The sequence below is a fragment of the Mustela nigripes genome, chromosome 7 (genome assembly GCF_022355385.1).
Source record: "Mustela nigripes isolate SB6536 chromosome 7, MUSNIG.SB6536, whole genome shotgun sequence".
NCBI classification, from domain to species: domain Eukaryota; kingdom Metazoa; phylum Chordata; class Mammalia; order Carnivora; family Mustelidae; genus Mustela; species Mustela nigripes.
In genome coordinates this window covers 50,593,728-50,603,909 of record NC_081563.1, presented here as the reverse complement: position 1 = coordinate 50,603,909, position 10,182 = coordinate 50,593,728, and the positions used below count along the sequence as shown (strand labels likewise).

At 44.9% G+C, this 10,182-nt stretch overlaps 1 protein-coding gene across 1 annotated transcript in view; it reads left to right on the top strand.

The window, feature by feature from the left end:
• The first annotated feature begins 8,931 nt into the window (after nucleotides 1-8,931).
• ALMS1 (ALMS1 centrosome and basal body associated protein) overlaps nucleotides 8,932-10,182 on the top strand; it is a 197,964-nt gene continuing 196,713 nt past the window's right edge. Inside the window, exon 1 of the mRNA XM_059405835.1 lies at nucleotides 8,932-9,243. Coding sequence (XP_059261818.1) covers nucleotides 8,938-9,243 — 306 coding nt within the window. The 5' untranslated portion in view covers nucleotides 8,932-8,937. The remainder of the gene's footprint in view (nucleotides 9,244-10,182) is intronic.

Below are 10,182 nucleotides of genomic sequence, written 5' to 3'. Positions count from 1 at the left end.
TTAACTGGATCAATCACTCTTTTTCCCCTGTAGAGAATGGTCTGTCATGGAAACTAGTTCCATATCTTGAAGTTTCATCTCCAGCCACATACAAGAATGCAAGCTCTTCTAATCTTCCCTGGCTGCAGGGCTTTCATCTGTGTATTTCTGCAAGTCTCCTATGGCTAGGAGCGCCTGGGTGGCTCAGTTGGTTAAGTGTCTGCTTTTGGCTCAGGTCATGATCCCAGAGAGCCCTGAATTGGACCTTGCTCAGTGGGGAGCCTGTTTCTCCCTCTCCCTCTGCTTCTCTACCTGCTTGTGCTCTCTCACGCTCTCTCTGTCAAATAAATATATTTTGAAAGATTTAAAAAAAACTCTTCTTCGGCTTTTCCTGAAATGTTGACCTCGTTCCTCCAAACCTGTGCTGAAATTGTAGACAAACTTCCTTGCCTCACAGCCTCTTACCTCAACCAATCCTTAACTGACACCTAGCTTGCTCCCGAGGTTACAGCTGTCCTTGCAGCTCCTGCAAGGGAAGTTGACAGTTTCCCACGTTCCACTTACAACAAGGTTAGGCCTTGTGCTGTGCCTGCTCCTGCTGCCCCCCTGGGAGCTTCCACACTGTATGGTTCAACAGGAAGGTCATGGACCATGTCGTCAGACAAATCGGGCTTAGAGCTATATTGCGCCTCGTCTCACTGGATGGGTTATATTGAGACAATGATTTAACTTATCTGAACCTTGATATCCTCATCTGTAAAATGCTTTGTTGAATTGCTGTGAAGATTGGAAGAGGCAATTATTAAAAAATATCCATCCTAGGGGCACCTGGGTGGCTCAGTCGTTAAGCATCTGCCTTCCCGCTCAGAGCATGATCCCAGGGTTCTGGGATCAAGCCCAACATGGGCTCTCTGCTCAGCAGGAAGCCTGCTTCTCCCTCCCTCACTCCTTCTGCTTGTGTTCCCTCTATTGCTGTGTCTTTCTCTATCAAATAAATAAATAAATAAAATCTTAAATACCCATCATAGTGTTTGATGCTCAACAAGCCTTGGTCTTCCCTTCCAGAAATTTATCTATTTATATGACAAAGAAAGAGAGAGCACATGCACAAATAGGGCAGTGGCAGGCAGAGGGAAAAGACACAGGGCTAGATCCCAGGATCCTGGGATCATAATCTGGGCTGAAGGCAGATGCTTAACTGACTGAGCCACTCAGGTACTGCTGCTCTCCTTTTAAAAAAATATTTTATTTATTTATCTGAAAGAGAGAGAGAGAAAGGGAGTGAGTGGGAGGGAGAGGGAGAGAGAATCTCAAGTCAACTCCCACTATACCAGGACCTATACCAGGACCCAGAGATTGTGACTTGAACTGAGATCAAAACTCAGCTGCTCTACAGGACTGAGCCACCCAGGAGCCCCCCACCTGTCCCTTTGATGTCCATGTGGCCCTCCTGGTGGCTTATCTGGATAATGTGCAGAAAGAATGTGGCATGGACCTTCTTTATCATTCAGCTGTTTCTATCCCAGGGGATTTTAAATAAATACATGGGGAGACTTGTTTCAGGAACTTTCTGCTGTAGCCATAGCTCGGACATTTTAAACTCCTGTAGCTACATCTTGGACCTTTACAATTGCAATATTTTGGTCTCTAGTCAAGACCTTCAATTTCTCCATTTATCGTTTTATTCATCTAACCGTCTTGTGCATATAATCTTTCGGTGCTTTTTCTCTGAGGCTGACAGCTACATCCTGGGGCTGTCTACCTTCTTCCCTATCTGGCCTACACTTCCTTCTGTGGATCAGTGACAGGTTTTGTTTTCAAGTGACAACAGACACTGATGCTGGCTAACTTCAGCAGAAAAGGAACCTACTAGAAGGATATTGTGAGACTCATAGAACCAGTGGGAAAGCTGGAAACCAGGCTTCAAAAAGGGGTGGTATTTATTTCCTGTCTTCTGTCAACTTCTATAGGAGATATGGGATGTCGAATTTAGCCATGTGGTGTGCTTTGGGCAGTGATGTGTGGGAGAAAGTGAGAGTGTGACTGTTGCCTTAAGAGGCATTTGTGTTTCCACTCACCTTTGAGAGCTTCCTACCTCCCTCATGGAAGAAGCATTCTTGGAGTAATGGGCTGGTCCCAAATAATGAAAGACTTGTGGACTTAAGTCACCCCAGCCAACTCATGCACTGCAGCTTGAAACCGAGATCTCCAGACGACCAGCTGGTAAACGAGCGAGAAACAGCACTTTTTATTGTGGGTTGCCGAGATTTTGTGATTGTTTGGTGTTACCTGCATTAATATGAGTAGATGACCAGTAAAGGCAAGAACCAAGAACACCGGAGAACAGAACCAACGACTGAAGTCGTGCTACGTGTTCTATTGTCTGTTGCTACTGCTGAAATCTCTTTTTTAAAAAAAATTTTATTTCTTGGGGTGCTTGGGTGGTTCAGTGGATTAAAGCCTCTGTCTTTGGCTCCGGTCATGATCCCAGGGTTCTGGGATCGAGCCCTGCTTCGGGCTCTCTGCTCAGTGGGGAGTCTGCTTCCCCCCCTTCTGCCTGCCTCTCTGCCTACTTGTGATCTCTGTCAAATAAATTAATAAAATCTCTAAAAATATTTAAAAAGTTTTATTTCTTTATTTGAGTGAGAGAGAGCATGAGTGGAGAGAAGGGCAGAGAGAGAGGGAGAGAGAGAATCTCAAGCTGACTTGTGCTGAGCGAGGAGCCTGACATGGGGTTTGATCTCATTACCCTGAGGTCATAACTGAGCCAAAATCAAGAGTTAGATGCTTAACCGACTGAGCCACCTAGGTCCTCCAATGCAACCCATTTCTTTACCTTGCAGGTCAGGGAGACAAGAACCTCTTGAGATTTCTTGCATTTTGTGGTTTAATGTGCCTCTGAGCCATCTGGGGGTCTTGTTAAAGTACAGGTTTGGTAGGTCTGAATGGGGCCTGAGAGTTCACACCTCTAAGAAGTTCTCAGGTGATGCTTCTAGTCCCCAGACTATGCTTTTGAGAAGTACAGTACTGAATTCTGTTTCACTCCCTTAAGATTCAAAGTCATATATGGGAGCATACACAGGTGTCAAACTAGGCCACGTGTCCATGTCTTGGCTGCTAGGTGGCAGGCAGAGGGAAGATTTTCTGTAGTTGATTGGGAAGCATTGTATTGTCCTTGATATTTCACAGAGAAAAGAAAGGAGTGGTTCTCAACAATTACGGGGCATCTGCATTACTTGAGGGTCGGCGGGTGGGGGGGGCGGGTATAAGAGCTCGTTTAAAGATCAGATTTTTGGGCACCAACCCAAACTTCCTAAACCTTATTCTCTGGGTGATAGCAGCTGGGATTCTTCATAAACATATACCTCAGGTGATTCTAATGAAGATGGTCTGCAGACCACATTTTGATTACCATGATTAAAAGCCAAGAAACATGAATTCGGTCAACATCTTGCTCCGCTTGCCTGAGTAAAAGATTTTTATTAATATCTGTCTTTTCTCTCCTCTATGAGAAAGCCATATTTTTGGAGGGTACTCCTTCCACTTGAATCCCCTGTCATCCTCTCTGCTTTTATCAATTATCTTTTTGTTTTCTAGCTTCAATGTCTTTCTTTCCTTTGGGTCAATCTTCTCGGCGTAGTAATAAACTCAATTGTCTTCCATATTGAAAACCAAAACAAAACTCTTGTCATGGTTCCTTTCCTGTTCTAGCCACTAACTTACCCTTTTTTTTTTCTTTTCATGACCAAAATCCTCTCTACACTCAATGTCTCACCTTCCTCACCCCCAATCATTTCCCAACTGTTGTACCTGGAGTCTGTTCCCACCATTCCAGCAAAATAATTTCTTGTGCAAGTTACCAATAATTCCTTAATGCCAATTTCATTAGATGCTTTTCAGTTATTTTGTCTTTCTGTTGCATTTGATGCTTTTGGCCTCTTCCATCTTAAAACTATAGCTGACCCTTGAACAGTGTAGGGATCAGGGAACTACCTACCACACAGTTGAAAATTTATATGACTTGACTCCACAAAAACTTAACTACTAATGGCCTACTGTTGATCAGAAGAAGTCTTACTGATAACCTAGTCAATTAACACATATTTTGGGGACACCTGGGTTTCTCAGTTGGCTGAGTATCCTGGGATCGAGTACCATATCAGGCTCCTTGGTCAGCTGGGAGCCTGCTTCTCCCTTGCCTGCTTTGCCTGCCACTCCCCCTGCTTGTGCTCTCTCTCTGACAAATAAATTAATAAAATCTTAAAAAATGAATACATATTTTGTATGTTTTGTATATCATGTATTGTGTTCTTACACTGAAGTAAGGTGAAGCATAGAAAGTATTAAGGGATGCCTGGGTAACTCAGTTGTTTATGGGTCTGCCTTCAGCTCAGGTCATGATCTCAGCCTCCTGGGATGGCCTGTATCAGGCTCCCTGGTCAGCAGGAATCTGCTTCTCTCTCTGCCTGCTGTTCCCCCTCCTTGTGCTCACTCTCTGTCTGTCTCTCTCAATCTAACAAATAAACAAAATCTTTAAAAAAGAAAGTGTTATCAAGAAAATTTAAAGAAAAGAAAATACTTTTATAGTACTGTACTGTAATTACCCCCCCAAAATCTGTGTATAAATGGATCTGTGCCATTCAGACCTGGTTGTTTCAGAGTCAACTGTATTTGATTTTCCCTACTCTGTATTACCACTTTGTGTTCTCTTCCTATCTCTCTAGTAGTTTCTTCTCAGTCTGTGCTCTCCTCTTCCTCTTTTGGAATGTGCCTATTATTCAGGGTTCCATCCTTGGCCCATTTATCTTTTATACTGAGTTGTGACTTTCTCTAACACCTATGTGCTTGTTGTCACCAACCTACACCTCCCTCTTCCCTAAGTCCCAGCCCTGTGTCTACAACTGTTACCTGAACATCCTTAACTGGATATTTTTAGGCAACTGAAACTCAATATGTTAAGAATTGAACTGATGACCTTTCCCTAAAGACCTGCATGTTTCTACTTCTGTATTTCCTTGATCAGCTCAGCTGCCCAAATGAAAATGAGGGATTTATCGTCCTCTTTCCTTCTATCTCTCCTACCTACACCCAGTCACCAGGTCCTATCGATGTGATCTCCAGGTACCTTTTGCATCTGTCCTCTCCTATCTCCACACCACAATCTGCATCCCATCATTCATCATCTGAAATACTGTTGTTAGTTCCTTTTTTTTTATTGTTTTTTTTTTTAATATTTTATTCATTTATTTGACAGACAGAGATCACAAGTAGGCAGAGAAGCAGGCAGAGAGAGAGGAGGAAGCAGGCTCCCCGCTGAGCAGAGAGCCCAATGCGGGGCTGGATCCCAGGACCCTGGGATCATGACCTGAGCTGAAGGCAGAGGCTTTAACCCACTGCGCCACCCAGGTGCCCCGTGTTAGTTCCTTATTGATTTCCTTTTCTCTGTCAGGTCCTCCAGGTCCTCTCTTGTGTTTTGGTTCCTAAGGAGAATGGGTGAAAAGATGTAGAACTGTATCAGTGTAACTCAAGGATACAGCCATTTGTGTAAAGGACGGTGTAGTTGAAGGAGAACTCCAATTTATTCTCTGGAGGGCTCAGAGTCAGGAGACATCAGGTTTGTCTTTCAGACTGTCAACTTTGAATGTGGAAGTTGCTGAAAAGATTTACACATTTCAGCTATTAAATTAAGAGCAGTAGCTAAGATTTGAGAAAAACACACTAGAGATCATTGTTTTCCTTTCCTCTCCTTTTCTTTCCCTTTTTTTTCTTTTGAATTTTATTTATGCTTTTACTTGGGGGGGGGGGGTGGAGAAGCATGCTCTCTGCTCAGTCAAGCCATGGGCTTGATTCAGGATCCTGGGATTGTGAGCTGAGCTGAAGGCAGACACTTAACTGACCCACCCACATGCCCCTTTCTTTCTTTTTTAAAATTGTTTTTTCTTTTTTTTTTTCTTTTTCTTTTTTTTTTTTAAAGATTTTATTTATTTATATTTGACAGAGAGAAATCACAAGCAGATGGAGAGGCAGGCAGAGAGAGAGAGAGGGAAGCAGGCTCCCCGCCGAGCAGAGAGCCCGACGCGGGACTCGATCCCAGGACCCTGAGATCATGACCCGAGCCGAAGGCAGCGGCTCAACCCACCGAGCCACCCAGGCGCCCTAAAATTGTTTTTTCTTAACTACCATATGATCTCCCTGATATGAGGAAGTGGAGATGCAGCATGGGAGGTTTGGGAGGTAGGAAAAGAATAAATGAAACAAGATGGGATCGGGAGGGAGACAAACCATAAGAGACTCGTAATCTCACAAAACAAACTGAGGGTTGGCGGGGTAGGGAGAGGGTGGTGGGGTTATAGACATTGGGGAGGGTATGTGTTATTGTCCGGTACAGGAGGCCTACTCTAAGAGCCGTAAGGGACTGAATATGATTGACTGTTCATTTAGGTCCACTCTCGCGGGAGGTGCATGAGCACTGCATTTTGATTGGTTAACACTGCCTGTATAAAAACCCATGCGCCAAGGGTAGAGGGAGAGAAAGAAAAAAGCGATTAAAGAAGAAGGTTCGCCGCTACGTGAGTCTCCGAGTGGTTCTTGCGGGCCGAGAGCGACATGTTATGGTGCGTGCTGTGAAGTCTGTAAACCTGATGATTCACAGACCTGTACCCCTGGGGCTAATAATACATTATATGTTTATAAAAAAATAAAAAATTATAAAAAAAAGAAAAAAATTGTTTTTTCTTAAGTGGCAGAAGAGCATACGGAGTCAAAGGTAATAGTAGGAAGATAAGGGAGATCATATAGAGAAATCATTTTGTAGTTAATAAAGGTTGTCCAAAAACATAATAGGCAAGATTTAGTGGTAGGGTAAAGGATGCTGAAGAACCAGAAAATTAATCTTGTTCTGTTGTAATGGGCATAAGCTACCCATTTCTGTAGTCTGCAGCTTCAGGATAATTCCCAAGAATCTTTGGTTTGAGATCTTCCAATGAATTAGACATTCAGTGTCCCAGAAAAAAATGATGCATTCATTTTTAGTTGAGTAACATGAATCCAGAGATCAATGCCTTTGGAGTTTCACTGTTGGTTTGTTGTTAACAGTGCCTGATTAGGATTTTCCATTGAGGATCAAGGGAAATTTTTTTCTGATGCTTTCTCAGAAGATCAAATCTCTAGATTTCAGGTCATGCAGAAGCTGCTTAGATGGGTGCTTTGTAAATATTTTGTTGCTTTACTGTTGATAAAACAAGAGTTACAGTGTGGGTCTCTGCAGTAATTAGTCATATCAGTTTGTATTAGGGTAGGATCTAGTACTGCAAATACACAAGGGAGCCTGTTATTAACTCAGAAGGAGATAGCTTATGGGTCTTTTGATAGATTGATGTCATCATTATCAAGACAAATGGAACTACTTTGGGCCTTGGGAATTTGAGAGTTTCTGAGAATTTTGCTAATGAGTTATAGAATTCCATTAGTTCCCTTTAATTTTCCTGAAATTTGTGAATGATAAGGATAGTGGAGTTTCTAAGTAAATGGTAAAGGTTTACAGAATTATTTAATAACAGTGTCACTGTGTGTACCTGTTACTGGAGAGGTGCATTGGGATTTCTCAAGTCAGGAACACAAAATCAAGGAATTTTTTTCCATCATTACATCCATAGCTCTCCAGCAAGGAAAAGCCTCAACTGTCATAAGAAGAGTTATATTTGAATGTACTCATAGTCAATTTAGAGGTTTTCTTAGGAGCCCTGAGGCTTTGGGCTTCAGTCTGTATTCTATGTTTATAGTTTTGCCAGAATTGCGTCATTGGCAGATAGGACATGCATCCTTGGCAATAACCTTAAAAATTACCCCAGCGGTGCTGGTTCGATATCATTGCCAATTTATCTTTGCTATTATGGATAGATACCATGAAGAATTTCACTGACCTCTAATTATGGCTATCTCCTTAGGTAATAGCAAAACATCTCAAGATTCTTTAATTTGCTATTTATTTTACAGGAGTTCCTGAAATAGTCAGGAAATCTGTTTCTAAAGATTTTCAAAGCCACTGACTAACCTAAAATGTATATGTACCATCAGTACAAATACTTGTCCTTTTTCTTTTATTAGCTGATAGCTCTGGGCCAGGGCAATTAACTGGATCTACAAAAGACTTGGGATGGCAGTAATTCAGAGATTTTGGGCGAGTTATTTTTCTGAGCATTATATTTCTTCAAATACGAAATGGTAATAATACTCATCTCAGAACTGTGAGCATTTAATGAGTTTATCAATGAATAATACCTACCACTAAGTCCTTCAGGTTGGTTATCTGCTTTAATTATCACAACCATCCTTTGTGATGGCTTCATCATTTTATAGAGGCTCGGTCACGCAGCTTTAAGGGCAATGTCAGGCTTGAAACTTCTATTTTTTTCTGATACCACGCGTCCGGTTCTTAATGCCTCTACTGTCCCAGACATTTTTCACTGCTAGGTTCAAGAGCCGATCATAAGGCCTGTCGCCCAGCAGGCACTCAATCTTTAAAAATTTAGTTTGCAAGTTTGATCATCATGGGTTTGTACTGGGGTCTGATCTGCTCTCGGTGCATGGGCAAAATTCAGTCTTGGCTTGGCGCAGTCGAGAACTAAATTCTCCCCTCCCTCGAGACGAGCCCAGTCGGGGTTTATTGTGAGCTTTCAGTAGTGTGAGCAAGATCCCAGCGGGTGACGAGGACGACGCCCCTCCCCCGCCGGCCCCCACCACACCTCTGCCCCCTGCCCCGCCCTTTCCCGCGGGGCGTCCTTAGCAACGCGCGCTTTCTCTCCATGCCCCGCCCAGTCCGCGCGGCGCGGGGCGGGGCGCGAGGCCTCGGTGGTCTTTGCGCCTGCGCGCGGCCGCAACCGCCAGTCAGCTCTCCTCCCCTCCCCTCCCTCCCCTTTCCCCTCTCCCCCCCCCCGCCTCCTAGAGCGAGACACCAATATGGAGCCTGAAGACCTACCGTGGCCCGGCGAGCTCGAGGAGGAGGAGGAGGAGACGGAGGAGGCGGAGGAGCGGGCAAACCTGGACTCGGACGAGGTGGTGATGGTGGAGGAGGTGGAGGAAGAAGAGAGGAGGTACCTGGACTTGGACTTTAGTAACTACGAGAGCCAGCCTCCGGAGAGTACGGACGACGAGGAAGACGAGGAGGCCAAGGCCTGGCTGCAGGCGCATCCCGTAGGGCCTTTGCCTCCGTCGTCGGTCCCGAGGCACCGCTACTCGGAGGACCAGCGGACCGGCCCGGAGAAGGTAAGCCGGGTCGGGGAGAGATGGGGGCTGCCGTCGGGCAGGGTGACGCGGCGTCTCTGCGCGCTCAGCCGGCTCTCTGATCCGCTGCCTCCTGCCGGCTGCCGGTCACCGTGCCGGGCAAATAACAGGCGGGCTTGTAAAGTCTTGTAGGGGCCGTATCGCGTCCTGGGTCTCCACTCCTGCGCAGGCTCTGGCTGACTACGCCAAGTCTCCCATTGTTTATGGCAAAGACCTCTCTTGCTTCACCCTCTCTGTGGGTCCCGGGCCTTTTGAATTACACCAGCTGTTCCGAGCGTCCCTATTCCCAGGGGGTGTGGTTAAGCAACGCTTTGGGGGAGGAGGTGGGGCTCCTCGTGCCCTGCTGGAGGGGAAGCGTTTGTACGGGGGGAGAGAGTAGTTCTCCAGGGGCTGTCTTGTTGGGAAGACCGGAGATTAGCGTGCCTGAAGGGCAGGCAGGACTCTCCTGGAGGGAGTAGTGTGGATTCTGGACACTACATGAGGCTCCTCACCTGTTTGACTTCTCCGGAACCTTGTTTGTAGCAATGAAGGGGAGTGCCCCGTAGGTAGGAGGTTTATGCTGCAGCTCCAGTCTGGAAAACTAGAAAGCACCACGTAGTACACAATGGAGAAAGAGCTGGTTTTATGGTGGGCTCCTGAAGACGATTTTGAAAATAACTACATTTAATTCATTAGCTTTTCAGGGAGAAAAAAAAAAGTTTGCTATTCAGTTTGAATATCAAATCATCAGACACTTATTAAGTTTCTGTTGTGTGCAGGGCACGTTGTGGCGACCAAAACAAGCCTAGTGTTTATTGTCTAGGACTGCTCCATAGACAAGATGTAAACTGTGCAGAGTGAACAAAATACAACAAAGTACAAGTGAAAAGACAGTGAAGAGACTTTTAATAGACCTGTGCTGTTCAACACAGTCATCACTAT